A 20,881-nucleotide genomic window follows, 5' to 3' on the forward strand; every position below is an offset into this window, starting at 1 on the left:
GTGCTGGGATTATAGGAGCGAGCCACCGCACCCGGCCCAGATGTTCTTTTACCTCCAACAAACCATACTAGAATCCCACTGGCATTGTATAAACCACTGATAAACATTTCCTGAAATTAAAAAATTAATTGTACTTGGACTTCATTTTTAGCATAATCGTAACAGCATAATGCTCGTCTTTAATACAGCTACACGGCCAAAAAAATCACAGGAATCTCCAATAGTCTATGTTGTTTGGTAATGAAAATCTATATGGAATTCAGAGAAAAGGGAAGGTGGTGGCTAAAATCTAGAAGTCAATATTTTTTATGAACCTAAAAGCACAATTATTTTCATTTCTCCATTTTTCACCAAATGATAGTGTCTCTTTGGTCTTACCACATTTATTTAGCACAAAAAAAGGTACTAGGAACTTTTGCCCATAAAACTCTCAATGTGGAAAGCTAAGAAGAAAAATATAGGTGTGATGGCTCATGCCTGTAAACCCAGCACATTGGGAGGATGAAGCGGGCAGATCACCTGAGGTCAGGAGTTCGAGACCAGCCTGGCCAACATGGTGAAACCCCATCTCTACTAAAAATACAAAAATTAGCAGGGCATGGTTGCACGGGCGTGTAGTCCCAGCTACTCAGGAGGCTGAGGCATGAGAATCGCTTGAACCCAGGAGGCAGAGGTTGCAGCGAGCCAAGATTGGGCCGCTGCACTCCAGCCTGGGCGACAAGAGTGAGATCAAAAAAATAATAATAATAATAAATAAAATAAAAAAGAGAAATACAGTCCTGGGATCAAAACTTAATGTCCTTAGACATTTTCCTGAAGACTTAGTGCTCTAGAAAGATGTTAGAATTTTACCATGAGCCTCTCGGATTCCTCTACAGAGCCTCATGCTCACATGCATTTACACACACACACACACACACACACGATTTCCATCAGTGTACACTGAGTTATGCAAAAAGTAATTTTGTTTATCTATGAAATTATTCAAAAGTCACATGTAAAATGCAACTTAAGATGGCAAAACCCCATAAAAAAGTACATGTCCATATAAGTAACATTCACTTTCAACAACAAACACATGCAAACAGAAACTTGGCCAAAATCCAGGATCAGGTGGGAGGACACAGAATCAGGACCTGGGATCAGGCAGGAGGACACAGAATCAAGACCCACAATTGGGTGGATGGACATAGAATCAGGACCTGGGACCAGGTGGGAGGACACAGAATCAGGACCTGGGATCAGGTGGGAGGACACAGAATCAGGACCTGGGATCAGGCGGGAGGACACAGAATCAGGACCCGGGATCAGGTGGGAGGACACAGAATCAGGACCCAGAATCGGGTGGGAGGACACAGAATCAGGACCCAGAATCGGGTGGGAGGACAAAGAATCAGGACCTGGGATCAGGTGGGAGGACACAGAATCAGGACCCAGAATCGGGTGGATGGACACACTTGGAAGCTGTAGGGATCCTGTGCTCTGTGCGTACCTTGTTTGAGATGTCCAAATTGCAGTTTGCTTCACAGAGGGCCACCACAATAGGCATGTTGCCATCTTTACACGCCACGTGGAGGGGAGTATTGCCGTGCCTGTCTTGATAATCGACGAAACACCCTTGGCTGAGGAGAGTCTTGATTACTTCCATCTGACACCGTCTTACAGCCAGATGAAGGGCAATGTGTCCGTCCTGGAAACAAACCCCAGAAATCATGAGAGCTTTACGCTTGGGCATGTGGTCTCCATCTCTCCACGTTTCCTGCCGCCACTGAGTGAGGTTTAATTGGCAACAAGATCACTACTAAAAGGCCTAGTGGAGGATTTAAATGAAGAATCCTATAGCAGACTCCTATAGCAGGGGTAAGGACTGGGAGGATGTGGAGCTTTACATGTTCCTCTCTAAATAATCATAGCCTAAGCTGACACCAGCTTGATCCACTTAGGCTTCGGCAGTACAATCAGATAGAACATAAGTAATTGTTGATACTCCAATGGCCTCTTTAATCAAAGCATTTGTAAAACACTTTTAAAAACATTTGCCCAGCAATCTTTGCCAATTTCCTAAATAGAGAGCCTATTATTTTACTTTGCACCAGGAAAAATGTGAAAGTATTGTGAAACAACTTGCTCGAGGGCTGTCATACAAATGAGAAGCAGATTTAACATGTCTAACCTCTGCATTCCGTGAAACACCAGCCCGGGCCTTCATTTGACCTATTACAGAATCCCTGATGAATAGGTGTGTTGAGTTTTAGGAGCTGGTGGAGAGTTCTGGAACATTTCTAAAACTTTACTGTGCTAGGGTTTCTCAGCCTCAGTGCTATTGGCATTTGGGGCTGGGTGATTCTCTGCCGAGGGGGGCTGCCCTATGGGCTGCAGGATGTTTAGTAGCACCACTGGCTGGGATCGATGAGACGCCAGTAGCAACCCTCATCTCTAGTTGTGACAACCAGAAAGTATCTCCGGACATTATCAAACACCCCTGGGGGCAAAGTCAGCCCCCATCCCCCACTCAGAACCATTGCTCTATACTTAGAAAATAACTTCACAAAGGGCAGATATTAAATCAACTACAGAAACCCAAATCTAACTGTATATAGCAACATCACAGCCTTGTTTTAAGTACAGAGCACAATAAAAACAGATGAGGCTGAATTTGTTTAATTAAAAACATGGAACACCTGGTCTAGCATCGAGATTGCCCGACAAGTAAGAGTGGTTTATTGTCTTTTCATAACACAGCAGATGATAGAAATAAGCAAAACATCTATTTCTTTGTTCATCTAAAAGTTAATAGTGTGTTGCCAGTGTTAGTCCTCAACGAGAATTGTCTCGGATTCAGTGAACATCACTGTACCTGCTCTAAAGCTTTAAAGCTAAAAATTACTTAGAGCTCAAAGTCATTTGATCAATTCATGGATTTTGTTATATGCCATGAATATTAATTATTAAATACAATACAGAAAAGTTCACAGAATCTTTGGAACAGAGAAGAGAAGGGGTAATTACAGTTTGCCGCATTCAAGTTTGTTATCTTAGGGAAACAAACTGAGGAGTCCTGTGGTCCCTCTAGACCCCTAGATCACTTCCCGGTACGTATGAGTCTTCCCCTATTATAAGGCACCTTGTCACAAGCATTAAGGTCGGCTCCATGTTCGGCCAGACACTCCACGATGTCGTGGTAGCCCCTGGCAGAGGCTGTCAGGAGGGGCGTCTCTCCTTCTCGGTTCTTGATGTTCACGTTACAGCCGGCTTCACAAAGGGCTTTGGCCACAGAGTAATAGCCGTGCCAGGCAGCACAGTGCAGGGGGGTTTCTTCTTCCTGGCCAAGGACACAAGTGCAGAGAGGAGGAGAAAACAACAGTAAGAAACAAAGTGTAAAGCAAGGTGAGAGTCCCCGTCAAATTTGGCAGAAATGCAACCAAGGCAGCAGAGGGAAAGAGCTCATAGGTACTGGAGTGAAATATTAATCTGGAATGAAATAACAACATGAGTGTGAGCCACCAGCATTAAGAGGTAGATCTGATGTCTCTCCTTCATTCGTTTTCCTTCCTCAACACTTGTGTGTTTGATGAATTTGGCTTTCTCAGCATATGACTGACAATGGACTTTCGGGAGCCCGCTGAAACCATCAGCCCTGCTTCTCTGAACAACAGAGCCTTCATGCAGGTGCATGATAGCATCTTTCTAATAAGTGCCTCGCTGACTTTATCTGAAACTACTAATAGTAGGTGAGCACTTCCCTGAGCATGAATTCTTCCAGCAACCTTGATGCCTCTAGCTTTCTGTCAGGTTTACAACACAAGGTGAGTGGTAACAGTGTTGTTGCTTTGGCTAGAAAGTAATTAGGAGAGCCACACACAAGTCAAGGGAAGTCCTTACAGACTGGGAGGCCTGTAGCTTCAGGATCAACATCGTTAGATACATAAATGCACCGATGAGAGGCCATCCTAATGCGGTGGTGACAAACGTGGACTCTGAAACCAGACTGTGTGTGTTCAAGCCCCAGCTCTACCACTTCTGAGCTTTGTGAGCCTGGGAAAGTTACAGAAACTTTCCCTGCCTCAATTTCCTCATCTCCAAAATGAGAATGATAACAGTCATCCATTTCATAGGGCTGTTCAGCAGATTGAATGCATGAATGAATGAAGTGGTTAGACCTGATCCTGGTATTAGCACCTTGCACACCTTAGCTAGTACTTCTGTTTATGAGTCCCTGCCCTTTGAGTCCTTGCCCTCTGCAGTGGAAGACAGAAAACCTAGCTTGGATAAAACTCTAAAGGCCACGACTGTACCATCTGGCTGCCTGTACATTCATGTATAGAGCAGAGGAAGGGAGGACGTCAGCTACGACCCACCTTGTCCTGGATATTGGGATTGGAGCCGAAGCTGCACAGTAACTGAGCCATGTCAGCATGGCCGTAGCGAGCCGCCACGTGGAGGGCTGTCTCTCCAGACTGCAGAAGAAAAGGAGCTGGTGATTCTAAGCCACATCTGTGAGCAGGCTATGGAGACCAGAACCCAAGGCCTACACCCAGGCCTGCCTGGTTCCACTCCATCCCCTTTGGTTCCACCCACTCACCTCGGGCAGATGGCCCTATAGTGGCTAGGATGGGGACCTGGGGTTGGGGTGTCCACCACACAGTCAGTATTAAGCCCACACACTTGGCACATCCTGTGAAGTGCAAACAACTCAGGAGAAGGCTCTCCCTTTTCCATGATGGCTGTTCTCGATCTTCTTTATGTACTGACACTTCTAGCTGTGTGATTTTCTTCTTTTTTAAACACAACATTCTCTTTACTATTGGGTTCATCATTCAGCAGTTACTTAAATGAACTATTTTACTTACTAACAAGCTTCTCATTTCATTGCCTATGATTAGAAACTTATTTTCTTATATTCTCAGAGATTTTCTCAGAAATTTTAAAGAATATCACTATTTGCCCATGTAATAACTTTCTGTGAATTAGTAACAGGTGCAAATCCTTTAAGATACTTTACTTCTATCCACCCCACAGAAAATCATCAGCATAAACAAATTTTAAGAAGACAAAACAAGATATATGGTTGCCACCTTCCAGATAACTGCCATAATAAATGAGTGTCTCTGATACGAATGTTACCCCCCAGATATGGTGCAATGCACAATCCATGCAACTGTGTGTGGCAGCTTGACTAAGCATGTTGAATTAGTCTGCCAGTACTGGAAGCAGAGAAGTGTTGTACAGTAGAATAAATAATGGATGAGTAGGTAGGAATCCCAGGTTCAGGTTCCCGCACAGCCAATTAATTCACAGGATTGTTATGTGAACTTAATGAAACACACACATATGAAAACAAGGTATCTTGATAAGTCAGTAACTTTTATAACACTGTTGTACCAAAAAAAAAGCCTTACTTTATTACTTTATGTGCATTGTCTCATTAATATCTTCTAGTGTCTGTGATTGTCAGGTCAGCACTATCAGCCACTTCAGAGGAGAATAGAATAGGAGAGATCCGCTTAAAAGCACAAGGCTGAGTCAGGAAGAAAATCAAATCGAGACCAAGGGTCTCTGTCTGGTTGTCTTTCTACTAGAACTTTGAGGTTTTTAAGTTACAGGGATTATAATTCATTGTGTGCGTATTATGGCAACTACCTAGAAGATTCTGGCTTAAGGCTGATTTCAATATTAAATCAAACCACAGGCAACAAGAAATTTCCAATTTAAATTTTCTGCTGGTGAATGTTGGTGCTGATTCCTCTCCTTCGGGTCCCGATGCACATGGTAGGCCAGCACTCACTCTCACATGAATCCATTTACTACCTCCTCAGGTTCCTCCTAAGATAAGTGGCCTTACCTTGTCTTTCACATCCAAAGGGCATTTGTTCTCATTGAGAAATTTCAAGGTATCGACGTGGCCATGCCGAGCAGCCCAGTAGATGGCATTGGACCCACCCTGTAGGAAAATCAACCTGGGGTCACATTTCTAAAAAGCTGACGGCGCCGGATGCATACATCCCTCAGAGTCACTGTATTTCCCTTCCTGCGTGATGACAAACCCCAGAGGAGCAACTCCCCAGAGGAATGAAGCCCTCATCCTCTTTTACACCTTTGACAAAGGTACCATGGTTACACAAGATGCTAGCATTAGGGGCACCTGGGTGATGCAGATAATGGAACTCTTTTGGAACTTTTCCAACTTTGTTTTGTAAATCTAAAATGATTTTGAAATAAACAATTGTTTATAAACAATTGTTTTCTGTTTGTAAACCCTCATCTCCCCGTCTGGTTAGGACTCCCTTACTGCAGGGGACCGGATCTACTCCACTTACAGCTCTGCTGACGTCTACAGAAGTACGCAAACACATTTCTGATGAGAATAATTAGATAATAAAACTTTTTCATGTGTGGCATCTAACACTGTCGAGTAAATGTGATCGGTAAGAAGGAAAATCTGGGTAGTGTACAAAGAAATGCTGACGTCAAGCAGCAGCGCCAAGGGGAGGAGAAATGATAAATGTTTGCCCCTCTAATGCATGTGTCAGGCTGTACCAAGCTGTTGAAAAAGCAGCTTATCTTCCTCTACAGGAAACTGAGAAACAAGTTAGGACATACATTTTTTTTCCTCTGTTACCCCGATAATTAAGAGACATTTGATAATACTTTAAAATTCAATTCATTTCAATAAAACAATTATGACCTTATCCTGGATATCGATTCTTGAGCCTCTTTTAATGAGCAACTGTAGTATTTGAATATTCCCACAGCCAGCAGCAATGAGTAATGGAGGTGTCCCGTGCTAGAATAGGCAAGAAAAAAAATTACTAATTTTCAGGTTTGGTAGGAAAGGAAAAGGCCAAATGATGATTGCGGTTCCCACACACCTTCCCCTGTCTCAACAGACATAGAGCTACTGCTGAGTGGCAGGAAGGGAAGACAGGTGGAAGGGTATAAAACCTTTCCTTCCCCTTTTGGATTCTCATCGGGGACATTTTCATTAGCAGGATGAGAAGATCTAAAATTTCATGGGTAGAGATACAATATGTGAATGAAGGAAGGTCCTCAATGCAAAAAGACCCTATTTGTAACTCAAATCACTCCCTAAACAGAAGTGATTTTAAGGAGCTTTCAATTGGAAGGAAGAATGGAGAAGCAGATGGGGTCCTTCCTTTGATATGGAAGGGCAAGGTCACTGTGACCCACCCCTCCACTATGCTGCAGAACAGAACCAGACCTTGTTGGGTTGGTTAACATCATAGTTGGACAATGAGCCCAGAAGGTGCTGCAGGCCTGGGACGTTGTCATCGTTGATAGCATGGATGATGGCTTTCATCACAAAGGAGTCTTCCTCATCCTTGAGAGAGACAGCCAAGATGGAAACAGAGTTACACTGCTAGCCATGATTCTCTTACCAACATAAAAGAAACCTGTGCTCACTTGTTAACAGGGGGATTCAGAGGAAACTAAGCCATTTATTCCCCAAAACCACACAGTCATGAAGGGACCTAGGAGGGAAATTTTTGCTCCTTCCATGTTGCAAACGAACACTATTTACTGTTTAACTGGGCTTTAATGTTATCGGCAGTATAGCCCAGAGACAGTGTCTGAGATCCAGATTTCAAATGATGATGATGACAAGTAACCTTTTGTGTTTATCTTAAGAATCTGTCAAAACACAGTTCCTAAAACCACTGTGAAAATCTTTAGGTATAACATACTCTCTTCCTGGAAAAGGAAAAAGAAAAACCTACTGAAGCAAAGAAATGATGCCTTTGAATAAGATATTCCCAATTTGGAATGTTTCCAATTACAGAATTATTTTCTGATCACTTGTATTTCTTCCATCACTATGTATAGAATAACATGGCAAAATTCTCTGAAAGTTGGTCCCAATTACAAAAAACAAAACAAAACAAAAATTTTAAAAATAGGCTCTAAATAAAGAAAACAAAGGCTAGAAATCAGAAAACTGATGCATTTCTAATCACAAAGGAAAAATAACCAGAAGAGTAGTGAACAAAAAACTTGAAAAATCTTTGCACTCTGTCAAAATTCACATTAAAACTAAGGAATCTGCTAGAAAAATCCTAAACAAAATTTTTGAAATGATAAACATAGAATTATGACCACTGGAATTTCAAATCTGGAAAAGTGAATCTAGAGATGCTGAATCTCTGCTTGTGGGGGAGAATGGAGAAAGCATGTCTCTCCATCTGCTTTCTCTTCTCTACAGATCTGAATCCAAACACTTTCCATGTGGGTTTTAGTAATATTTGTATAAAATGCATGTTTAAGAATGCCACCGGTTTTGCTTTTCTATCACAATTCAAGTCAATGACTAAGAGGCATTTACATGAAAGCGCAAGTCAAGAGAAATGGGGAAAACAGAAGGAATAAAGTAGATTGTTATGACTCACCCTGTGATTAGAATATGGAGATGAGGGAATCTGACCTCTGGGAGGGTATCTTTCCACCTGGAGCTCCTACACGACCCTTGGTCCCTCTCCTACCCTAAACTTTTCACTGTGACACATGGATCGTCTCCCAGTTGAATATTCAGTGACTTCAATTTGCAATCTTTAATCATTCTCATTATCTTACTTAGAGTCACAGTTTTTATCTTCTTGCTGGTTGCGCAGCAGCCACCCACTAACCATTCCCAAACAAAGCCTCCTCTTCTCTCTCTTTTTGCCCTAACCTGCTTCTCTTTTGGTTTTTTTTGTTTTTTGTTTTTTTTTTAAAAAATATCTCCAATCCCATTTCACTCCACAAGGCTAGATGTGGAGCCTCAGTGAAGCTACTACCTTAAGGGGAAAAACGGGGAGCTGGTGTCTGCAATTCCCACCCTGAAGTACTCGGCTCCACCGGGGAAATGCTGACTGTTCGATTACAGGGGCAGGGTAGTTCCCACAGGACGACCATGGCTGCCTCGTCTGGAGTCCCCTTCACCTCCTGATTTAACAAAGGCCCATTGTTTGATTGTCAGGGGAAAGTCTTGTTGAATTCGGAGGCTTCTACTCATATCTGAAGAGCTTATCTATGATTAGGTTTCAGTTTGGATTGGGGGGAAGATAAAGAAAATAAAGGCTAGAAATTGGAAAATGAATGCATTTCTAATTACGAAGGAAACATAACTAGAGAGTATTGAAACACAAATTTGATAAATCTTTGCCACTTTGTCAAAGTTCATATTAAAACTAAGAAAGCTGGAGTTATTCTCAAGGGCCTTGGGCAGTCAACACCAGGCCAACAATGCAAGCAGGTCAGGCCTTCTGGTCTGCTAGGAGACACATCAGCAAGCAGCACTGCACCTCCCTGATTCTCTGGTGCGTGTGTGTGGGAAGGTGACGGTTGTCTGTCCTTTCCGTGCTACTGTTAACCAAGATTCTTCTATGTCAGCGGCAACAGTTCATGCAAATTAGAAGAAGCTCTTTTCTGCTGGCTAGCCTCTCTTTTACCAAAATATCAGTGAGTGTGTCTCTGTGTATGTGCATTTGCTGTGCGTGTGTGCGTGTGTGTTGGGGGGTGGTCTGTGCCTACGTTTGCATCAAGGTGGAGGGTAGTGTTAGAGGTATGGGGCTATGAAAGGGGACAGCACCATCCAAATCAAAGAGAAAAAAAGAGGAAAGAAGCAAGAGGGTGCATAAATCAGCACCCCCAAACCCCTCTGAGGGGATCAAGAATAGGCTTGCCATTTCCACAACTTCAGGTTCCTGGGAGGTTGAATGAATAGGACAGCTTGGACATTCGAGTACCCAGTGCTGAGAAAGGAGCACCAGGGCACACGGGTTTGCTTACCAGAGTATCGTCGCTTCTGGCAACACTCATGTTACTTCTGGACAGGAACGACCTGGATAATCTTTGGCACAGTGATATCAAGCGAACGGATTGCTTTTTTTTAAAAAAAAAAAAAAAGGAGGGGAGGGTGAGGAGAAAAAAGGTAGGGTGAGAGGAGGAGAGACAGCTTATGTAACAATTGTCAAATGAGTACAAACGACAAAGCCTTTGAGATCGTGTTCACAGGCATGAGCACACACTCTCCCAGGTGGGCAATCCTACAGCAAACTGGGTTGTATTTGCTTCGAGAGTAATTTTAAAGGTCTTATAAATCAAGACAACAGGATATAGAGATTCTCCTTCCATGTTTCATTATTGAACTACAGAGCTGGACACCCCACATCCTTTCTCTCTCTATACTTTCTTCTCTGCTCTTTGGAGACGGTGATTTGACCCTTGCAGGTCCCCACTTAGAGAAGCACAGAATGCAGGGGCCTTGCTCTGTGTCCTTTGTGCCACATAAACAGTGATGGTAGACAATGTAATGACCAAAACGCGACAGCTGATGGAAGCATCAGCTGGGGGGCCTCTTAGTCTACAGAAAAAACATCTCTGCATTTACTCTCAAAGGCAAAAGTACAGTTAAAGAATGAGAGTGAGAAAGAGAAATGTATGGTTGCTCTCTCTCTATTTTAAGCCTAATTCTGAGGACTTTTTGAGAATCTAGTGCTGTGGTCTTCCTCATCCCTACCATAGCACCCCAAAATTGGTAGGTGTGAAAATGAGGTACATTTCTGGCCCTGAGCTGGGAAGACATGGTAGGTACCCACTTCCTCTGGGTTTGACATGACCCTGGGCACAGGAAACCATCCCATCACCTTCTTAGCCCTGAAGTGTGATTTCTTCCAAGACGTCTGCAATGCCTTCAGATCTATGTCCCACCCAGGCCATCCACGCTTAGGAAGGAGAAGAGGCCACCCTGCAAATGCTCATGGCCCCACCCCACCCCCACTCCAACCACTCACAGATAAAGGCAGGGCTGAGAGACCCACTTACACGAGTTACAGCACAAATGTAATCTCATGCTGCTTACCACAAAGAATGAACCTATTTAAAATGTGGCTTGTAGCATTAGAAAAAGATTTCACTATAATTTTATGGTGCTGCTATAAAAATTTGCATTGAGAATGGTTTCGATGGAAAAACTACAAAAGTACATTTAATGGTATGAGTTAAAGTGACTAAAATATTGTTTTTGCTTGTTTTTCAAAATAGAGTAATGGTGCAGAACACTACAGGGTGGATTAAAAAGAGGAAAGGATGTATTTTCCATACTGCCAGTATCAGAGGAGACGGATCCTGACTGCTCTACACAGGAAATAGAATTTGTTAATCCCTCCACAACAAACAATCTTACTTTCCACTTTTTCCGGGCTGCAAACTTCTTGAATTTCTCCATGTTTACTGCTGATGCTTTTCTACTAAGTGCCTGTTGTGTATCTTTAGGCTAAAATAAAAATCCAAGAAAAAAAATTAAAGCTCTCAAATTACGAAAATGTGTTATATGACAATTTTTTGAAACATCTCCTTATTCAGGATGCTTACGCATTCACCTTATTAAATTAGCATAGCAAGTTGGGATAACATGGAATATCTAGGCACCTAGTCTTAGCGGGCTCACTCTTATATCTGAGGGTTTCGTATCATCCATAAACACTGGGGAGAAGTAGAGCTTGGGGTAAAACTAAATCATAACTTTCCACACTGATAGTTTGGGAATGGCAATATTCATGGTGAGGCTATGTTATGAGGCATTCGAACTTGGGTATCACCAAGTAATATAGAGCTTGGAGGGATCTCAGAGGTCAGCAAAGTTAGTTTGGCCTATAGCAGGAGAATTCCTTGTACTGTATCTTTTTCAGTAGATGTATTTAGCTTTCGTCTTCCACCTCTGGGAGGAAGAGACACCATGGCTGGCGAGGAGAGCCCAGGTAACCGCTGGGAGCTTGCACAGCAAAGCTATTTGTCCCCAAAGGCTGTTTCTGTGATGTTCACTTCTTCGTTTCATGATTTCATTCTGTAACTATCATCCTTTACCACCCCTAATCCTTTCTGCCCTGGATTGAAGCAACTTTAATCCAAATGTCAATCAGGCCAGGCAGGTAATGTAAAGGTGTAATGTTCCAGGGGACCCTGTTCCCCAGCACCAAGGTGCCTGTGCGACTTCCCAAGGCCATGTGGAATGAGGGCTCAGTGTCAGCAGATCTTCAGATTTCCCAAGAGAAGCTAGAAATCCAGATTTGATTGATATTTACATGCTGGGATCAACATAAAATTTTAAATATACTGTTTGGGCCAACATCCCACATGTCACTCCAAACACAGTTGTTGAGTGGGCTTGACCTTTCACAATCCTGCTCTGTGCTGGCTTATTCCTCTCTCCCCACCTCTGGGATCATTAGGGATACAGTCTAACCTGTCAGCTTTTCTTAAAATATGATGCAAATAGCAAACTTAACACTCCAGGTGTGACCTGTGGTTAGCAGTACTTTAAGACACATGAATACCAGGGTGCCCAAACCAATCACATAGAAAGTGATCTAAACAGTGAAGTAATATGCAACTCACCTTGATCCAGGGATGCTGCAAACTATCTTGAATTGTCATTCTCTTCCTTGAGGGGAGGGGGAGAAAGGAAAAAATGCTGTGACCATAGCAGCAAATACTAAGGTTGTTTTCCTGCTGGCTGGGCCTGCCGAGCAGACACTCTGGAAAATGCAGTTCAGGGAAGAAAGCCAAAAACGACATCGGTCTTTTTGTGATTATTTCACTGTGCCTGCAGGGACTGACTGAGCAGGGGCAGAGGGCCCTGCTTGCACTTTCTGAAGCGTTTCACATGGCATGCTGCCCTTTGGCACATGAAGCAAGCAGGGTCTGAGAAACGTGGCCCTGTGCATGGAACAGGCACAGGCTCTGGGCTGGCTGAGGCCGTGGCCAAGCACCTTTCAGGAACATGGATACTCACTTTGGATCCTTGACCAGAAGTCTTCTTATGAAATCTTTGGCTAGCGCACTGGTATTACTGAAGTATTCGTCCTCAAATTCATAGTTGACGGCGGACACATTTGCTAACGTTTCTTGCTTAGTGTCTCCAAGAAATGGGGAAGCCCCACTTAGGCTGTTAAAAATAAAGTTGGGCACAGAACATTAATGACGACCCCTTGGTGTTGTCATTTTGCTCCTATAACATCCGGAGTGTGGAATAAGATTATAATCTGGTGCTTGAATAGTCACTTGAGAGTTTGATTCTATTTCATAGGGCTTTAACTGTCAGGACCAAAAGCTTCAGCTTCACGCAAAAGGATTCACTTAACAAGTTAATTTGGAACAGCATCTGGTAGTTTAAAGGAAACCTGTTTTCTCGGCAGTGATGGACAGCTATGCTTTCTTTCAGTGATTATGCTACAGTTTCTGATGACTCATTTCAATTTAGGAGAACATGTTTAATTAGTATAAACTAAACATGTTTTGGGGGTGTGAAATGAATATGTTTACATCAAAAGCATGCATAAGCTGAAGAGATCAACACAGCACATTTAATGGTTAATTAAACCTATGGTCTCATAGAAGAGAAGAGAGTATGAGTTGTGAATTCTGGTACTTACAGGATATAGGTTATTACCCCGATACTCCTAAAAACAACACAAAACAAACAAAAGAACACATCAGGAGAATAGTCAAATAAATCAGAAAGAAAACAACACCAAGGACATACTCCTTACCACATATCTGCCTCAAGACCAAGAGGTTCATAGTTGACTATCTCAGGAGCTAAGAGGAAACAAACACTCATTTAGCTTGGGAGGAAGCAAACTAACCAATTCTATCTTCATGCAACAACCAGGAACATGTAACGGGGAAAGAATCTTCCAGCAGGGGAGGTTTGCCAGAATAATGTTTATGAGATGTAAATGACCACAGGAGCAAAGGAACTTACCGACAAACTCTGGAGTCCCAAATATGTTTTTAAATTCATTTCCAAAGTCAATTTTATGGGCCAACCCAAAGTCAATGATCTTGATCCGAGGTTTGGGGACATTTCTATCCAAAAGCATTATGTTCTCAGGCTTGAAAAAAGAGAGAAATAAAAAGCTATGATATGTTATACTGAGGACAAGATGGCCGAATAGTTCTTCTCTACCCACTCCCAAAAGAAAAAAAAAAGGCCAAAAATTAGGGAAGAAAGGGTAGTTGAAAGAGTATACCAGGAAAAGAGTATACCAGGGTGGTTGAAAGAGTACACCAGGAAAGACTATACACAGAACCATTTTCCTAAGGTTCTGTGTTCACAAATGAGAGGAGGGGCAGACACAAAACGTTGTGAAGAAAATGTCAGTGTATCTTTAAAACATTTTAATTAAACGTATTTAGAGGTGATGTCTTAACTCTAATGATGAGAAAAAATCTGCAAGCCAGCTTTGTACAGAATTCATAGGGTGCGTCTTCTTATTTCAAGAAGGAAATACATGTCTTGCTCTAGGTTCTTCCTGAAGCAGGCCTGAGACAAGGAGGGGACAACAGGAAACACTCGGTAGGGGAAGGAGATACAGGAAACAGAAGGAAGCTGCTACGAAGTGTCCTATCAAGGTGGGGGTAACTAGGGGAATGGGAGACGAAAAGGAGAACTCAGTGTTATTCCAATTGCAGCATGAGGGAGCTGGGGTCTTTATCCACCACCTCTCCATCCTCCACGGCTGACAGCTGCTTCTGTGGAAATTTTTCTTTTGCATTTCCAGCTCCCAGGGCCAGAAACAAGATGCCAGGAAGAGTCACAGGTACTTGCAGCAAGCCCTCTTTTAGGCTGTATATGAGTGTGTGTCTTTTCACATGTTTGTGGGGCCAGGGGGGACATGAACGGGACATTGACAGCTCTGCTACAAAAAGAATGGGGACAATCCTCCCTCCTCTGAAATCCTGTCCCAGCTCTACGGGTCTGAATCATCTTCTCCGACAGAGCGCACACTGCTTTACCAGACCACTTGTCACTGCCTTGAACTGGAGCTTCTCACCATTGCCACTTCCTATTGCTTCTGTCGTGTCTTCCCTTCCCAAAGAGACCACACCTCTGTCATGGCTGGGAGGACGTCTTACATGCCGTTTCATCTCCAATTACATCCTGCATCCAGCCAGGCAAATGCCCCAATTAGCCAATCTGAGTTTGGTTTGCTTGATTATCGGTGACAGAGTCAGGCCACAAGCCTTTGCATCATTTAACACATTTTCTATCTTACCCTGCTCAGAGTCACAGAAGGAACTGGTGCCAGTCACTGGCTGCTGGCTAATGTCCCAGTAGCCAAGAGCAGCCCCCTTACTAAAACACCTGGTTCCTAAGACCCCTTGTATTCTTTACCAAGAATTCCAGAGTGTAATCAATTATCATTAAGCCTCTATCCCACAAAAAGGTTTGCCATCCCAGTGGGAGGCATGTATTCTATGCTTGCTGATTTATATGGATAATTCTGTTTGTTAAGCTGGTACAGGAAAAATAATGTAACTCTTTCAGATGCCTCAATTTTTCTTAGCAGAGAAACAACCAAGGCTGTGATCTGCACAAGCCTCTATCTGGCTTACACTTTGAAACGTACCTTAAGATCAAAGTGGGCGATTTGAAGGGAGTGCAGGTAGTAAACACCATTAAGAATTTGTTTGAGAAATTCAGTTGCTTCCTCTTCAGTTAAAGATTCCTTTTCAGCTAAGAAGTCAAACAGCTCGCCACCTGCAACGCTGAGAACCCGGAAGTAGAGGTTATTGGTGACAATTCTGTTTCACATTGATTCCTTCTCTCATAGACTACTGGTGTGCTCAAACATCAGACAAGAAAACAGCATAAAGACTATGCTGAAACCACCAAGCATGGAGTCAGAATTCTCTGTGCAGGCTGTTGACAATTCTGCATTCAGACACATTTGGGCTTGAAAGCACTTGGGAACCATTTTCCTAAGGTTCTGTGTTCACCAATGAGAGGAGGGGCAGAGACGAAACATTGTGAAGAAAATGTCAGTGTATCTTTAAAACATGTTAATTAAATGTATTTAGAGGTGATGTCTCAACTCTAATGACAAGAAAAAATCTGCAAGCCAGCTTTGTACAGAATTCATAGTGTATATCTTCTTATTTCAATTAGAGAGTACCTGAAAATTTTGTAACCTGCATGTTTAATTAATTCTTTAAAATTCAAATCCACAATATATGGTCTGATAAGGGTTTTTTCCTTTCTTGTTTAGTATTGGTTTGTATGTAAATACTAACACATTTATAAAAACCAATTTAGTAGCCTGGGCGCGGTGGCTCACACCTGTAATCCCAGCACTTTGGGAGGCCAAGGTGGGCGGATCACAAAGTCAAGAGATTGAGACCATCCTGGCCAACACGGAGAAACCCCGTCTCTACTAAAAATACAAAAAAAATTAGCCGGGCATGGTGGCGCATGCCTATAGTCTCAGCTACATGGGAGACTGTGGCAGAAGAATCGCTTGAACCTGGGAGGCAGAGGTTGCAGTGAGCTGGGATCGCACCACTGCACTTCAGCCTGGTGACAGAGAGAGAGACTGTTCAAAAAAAAAAATTTACAAAAAAAAAGCAAAATGTATGTGGTTGGTTGCAGATTTATTTAGTTTGTTTCTCTGTCCAGACTGCAAGTGGGTGGAGGGGAGTGGTCGGCAACTCCCACCCCAGCTATTGGCTACTGCTGTATGCCCCACTCCCTGCACAGAGCCAGGCACACAGCAAGCACTCAAAACTTTATTAGGTGGATGGATGAACAAGCTCCCCTAAAAACTCCACGGTAGCGATGAATGGCAAATAACAGGGAAGTTTTAATAAGAGTTTTTATAAGTTAATCTTTATCAAGTTTAACCATATATTCACAACATAATAATTAAGTGCAATTATGCACAAACTGCTGTATTCATTATCTTTCTTAGGGCAACTGCGCTCCCTAAACATTATACCTTCCGCATCTACATCTATTCAGAGTAAGAAAATTGGTGCTCATAAGATCAGATAAGAATGACAAAAAAGCTGTTTTCTTAAAAGTTTCAGATCCCACACGCCTTCACCCTCCAGGTCGGTGTTTTCTTGAGCATGGTCTAGAGTCTGTGGCATCAGAATTGTTTGGGGATGCTTTAAAAATGAAGATTCTGAACCTCACTTTCAATCTGCTGTGGGAGGGCTTCCAAGAATGGTGACCAGGAAACTCAGCATTTTTAACAAGCACCTGAAAAACTGAGACCATTTTCCCATGTCTTGATTCCACGGTCCTGCTGCCAGGCCTCCCAGTGGTTTATGGGGACGATGGAGTGACTCTCCTATCCCAGGGGCCTGGTGGAGGTAGCCGCACCCTCCTGTGAACAGTCCACAAGCCTCCCCTATCCCCCAGGGGACACAGCAGAGGCTGGGCCCAGCCAGGACGCCCAGGAGTCCAAGTGAAAGGTGTCCTGCATGGACCCAGTCTCAGGAGTGGCCGTGCTCTCCTCCTGAACCCTCCCTGCACTCCCCACCTTGCTCCTGGGAGATGCAGTCTGCCCCACCCTCTCCCCTCCCAGGTGCCCCTGGCCTCACAGCCCCCACATTGTCTCCCTAGGGAACAAGGCAAGGCCTCCCGCTTCTCACTTTTGTATCTTATTCTTAAAACAAACAAGAGGGGGAGAGAAAATCCTTCAATTATACGGGGAAAAAGAGAAAGTGGGAGATTGTGAACCAACCCAACCTGACGAAAGCTTTCCCATCACCCCTGGGTCTCCAGCCCTGGCTTCTGTGCTCTCTGGGGCGCCCCGCACCACTGGGGCTGACTCAGGCACCGCGGCCACGTGGAGTGGAGAAGTCAAGTGCCTGCATCCAGTGCAAGTCTTAACTTCTGCCATGAGCTCACCCTGAAACCCAGAAGGTTACCCCTTCTCTTGAGCCTCATTTCCCCAGAGGAGTCATAAGACCTCTTCCCTTGAAGGTTATGAGAATGAAAGGTAATAGACACGTGTAACTGGCAAGGCTGGCACGTGGGTAAGGTCCAGCTTGTGGGAACGAGTGTTGTTATTAAGAAGGCCACTGTCACCCCTGTAGCATACCACTGCTTCCCCCAGGATCCAATATGAAAGCCCCTTCCTGCCCGCTCCTCCTTCTTCAGCTGGCCCATTGGTTAAGCCTAACCGCTGTGCTTCCCAGGAAGAAGGTGAGGGGAAGGAGTGAAACTTCTGCTGTGAATGTGGTGCCCAGCCACCGGCTTTCTCTGTGGCCCTCTTCAGGGCCTCCCGACCCCTCACTCACACCCTGCTTGTGTTGTCATAGAGGACAGAGATGCATTTTTCAGACAATGGGAAACATCTGGAGTTTGGCTGCCTGGTTGGGGTGAATCTTCCAGCACCCACACAGCTGGCGCAGCCTGCTGGCCCTGAGTCCTTTCCGGGGGCTCCACTGTCCAGCCTTCTGGCAACCTCATGCTGCCCCGGCCTCAGGCTTTGCCCGCTCTTTGGCCGGCTTTCTCTCCCTCCCTGCCGACCTAAGCTTTCTTCAGATCCAGGATCTCCTGCTCCTGCCGGCTCTGTCTTCTGTGAGGCAGGATGGCAAAAACGAGGGGACCGTGGTTCAAATCCTGCCAGGGCCTCCAACCTCGCTGAGCCTCAGACTCCCCTTCTATAAAATAAAGGGTAAAACATCATAGCTTACGGAGTCGTCCTGAGGTTCCAGGACATGCAGAGACCCTTCTCAATCAATGCTGCTGTCTTTTTTCCCAGGTGGCTTCAAACTAGAAGTCCTCCCATGGCAGCAGGCGTGTGCGGGTGAGGGCTTAACAGCAGGCTCTTTGGGGTTGGGGTGGGCAGAGCCCATTCCTGAGGTGTCACATTCCCACCATGGCCGTCTCAAGCTCCCCATGTGATATTAGGGACCGTGGAGTTGGGGAGGGACGGGCACTGCAGCCGTGACCTGGGTGAGCGGGGATTGACACAGAACTGCCAAGCAGCCACCTGGCCTGCATAACATTCCACATTTTTCTGAAGACGGTCTGATGGCATCTCATCCTCGTGCTCTTCTGCACCGTGATTGTGCCATCCTCCCTCAGGCAGTGGGCGGAATCTGTGCCTCCACCTCTTGAATCTGGGCAGGCCCCGTGATCACTTTGACCAATGGCACAAGTGATTCTGCCAACTCTGCTGTGGTTTTTCTGGGACTGGGGGCCTCCAGGTCCCACCTCCTGAAGCCCTCAGGTAAGATACAAGAAATATGATGATGCCAAACCACTGTGCCACATAGAGAAACCCAGGAAGAAGAGATGTCCTTGGAGAACAAGGCCAAGGAGACTTGAGCAAGGGGACCCTCCAGCCCAGCCGAGGCCACAGAGATCAGAGACTGTCCATTCAGCGACTGAGCGATGAGGGAACATCACGGGGCCTGCCAAACTTCTATCAAGGGCAGATCCTAAACATTTTAGGCTTTGCCGGCCTTGGAGTCTGTCCCAACTACTCAACTCTGCTAATGTATCATGAAAGCAGCCACAGATGACATGACATGATGGGTGTGGATGTGTTCCAATAAAACTTTAGTTAAAAAATAGGTCGCAACCTGGGTTTGGCCTATAGGCCATAACTTGCTGACCCCTGATATAAAGACTAGGTCATCTCAGCCCAACCTGGCGTAACTCTCAAGGGTCATTCTGGCCCCAGAATTCCCTGTTGGCCAACTGGGGCTGCCACTGAATGCATTCCTGCTCCCTTCTCCTCCTCTCCAAATTTTGATCCTAAATAAAGTTCTTAATAAACACCATGCACACTTTTCTCCATCTCAGAGTCTGCTTCCCAGGGAACCCAACCTACACCCCCACTGGGTCTGGAGTAGTTTTTTTACACAGTCAGAGAAGGTTGGAACATGGGCTTGTTTACTAGGCTCAGTCAACAGAAATCTGGCTTGCCCTTCTCTGGCCTGGTCATCTCGTGCCTTATTCAGTATTTGTGTCCTCAGAAACTCAACTCCACAGGAGTAAGGACAGTGAATAACCCTGGAACCCCAAGAGTTAGGGACCCAGGAGTGCAAAGTGATAGTGCCTGATCAAGACTGGGAGAAGGAGAGCACTAGTTGATCCTCTCAGTTTTCATCACCGACCCTTCTCACAAGTCCCTGTTCAAATCTCAACTTGTTATGAAGCAGTCCATGTCATGGCTTGTCTAGGCAGCCAAGTCCTTCAGTCAGACATTAGAAAGCTTAGGAGAGACCCTATCCCACTAGGTCAGGACTCATCAACTGATGCCCAGAAGGCCCTATGTATTCATTCCATCCCCCATCATCCATACACATATACGTATACTCATCATACACATATACTCATCTTCCTTCATAGCTACGTATGTGCATATCCCCTTTCATCCCTACATACTCATCCCCCTTTACCCCTACATTGCCTTCATTTCTACATATGTACTCATATTCCTTCATCCCTACATATGTACTCAATCTCCTTTATCCCTACATACTGATCAACCTTCATCCCTACATATATACTCATCCTCCTTCATCCCTACATGTATACTCATCTTCATTTCTATATATGTACTCATCCTCCTTCATTCCTACATATATATTCATCTTCCTTCATCCTACATATATACTCATCCTCCTTCTTCCCTACATATATACTCATCCTTCTCATCTCTAATGTATACTCATCTCCCTTCATTTCTACATATGTACTCATCCTTCATCCCTACATATATACTGACCACCTTTCATTTCTATATATATATATAAACGTATCCTCCTTCATCCCTACATGTATACTCATCTTCCTTCATTTGTACACATGTACTCATCATCCTTCATACCTACATATGTACTCAACCTCCTTCATCCCTACATATATACTGATCTTCCTTCATATCTACATTTATAACTCATCCTCCTTCATCCCTACATATATACTCATCTTCCTTCATTTCTACATATGTACTCATCCTCCTTCATCCCTACATATATACTGATCACCCTTCATTCCTATATACATACTCATCCTCCTTCAACCCTACATATAAACTCATCCTACTTCATCCCTACATGTATACCCATCTTCCTTCAT

General features: G+C 44.1%; 1 protein-coding gene across 5 annotated transcripts in view; it reads right to left on the reverse strand.

Moving 5' to 3' along the window:
• Positions 1 to 20,881, reverse strand: part of DAPK1 (death associated protein kinase 1) — a 210,384-nt gene that overhangs the window by 54,965 nt on the left and 134,538 nt on the right. For all 5 annotated transcript variants that reach the window (XM_037998596.2, XM_007969669.3, XM_007969670.3 and 2 more), the window contains exons 4-17: positions 15,408 to 15,546; positions 13,760 to 13,889; positions 13,545 to 13,593; positions 13,428 to 13,454; positions 12,788 to 12,940; positions 12,391 to 12,436; positions 11,180 to 11,269; positions 9,784 to 9,876; positions 7,220 to 7,339; positions 6,686 to 6,784; positions 5,843 to 5,941; positions 4,359 to 4,457; positions 3,125 to 3,322; positions 1,493 to 1,690 (exon numbers count right to left, since the gene is read on the reverse strand). In XM_037998596.2, the coding sequence (XP_037854524.1) occupies positions 1,493 to 1,690; positions 3,125 to 3,322; positions 4,359 to 4,457; positions 5,843 to 5,941; positions 6,686 to 6,784; positions 7,220 to 7,339; positions 9,784 to 9,876; positions 11,180 to 11,269; positions 12,391 to 12,436; positions 12,788 to 12,940; positions 13,428 to 13,454; positions 13,545 to 13,593; positions 13,760 to 13,889; positions 15,408 to 15,546 (1,540 nt within the window). The remainder of the gene's footprint in view (positions 1 to 1,492; positions 1,691 to 3,124; positions 3,323 to 4,358; positions 4,458 to 5,842; positions 5,942 to 6,685; positions 6,785 to 7,219; positions 7,340 to 9,783; positions 9,877 to 11,179; positions 11,270 to 12,390; positions 12,437 to 12,787; positions 12,941 to 13,427; positions 13,455 to 13,544; positions 13,594 to 13,759; positions 13,890 to 15,407; positions 15,547 to 20,881) is intronic.

The sequence above is a fragment of the Chlorocebus sabaeus genome, chromosome 12 (assembly GCF_047675955.1).
Source record: "Chlorocebus sabaeus isolate Y175 chromosome 12, mChlSab1.0.hap1, whole genome shotgun sequence".
NCBI classification, from domain to species: domain Eukaryota; kingdom Metazoa; phylum Chordata; class Mammalia; order Primates; family Cercopithecidae; genus Chlorocebus; species Chlorocebus sabaeus.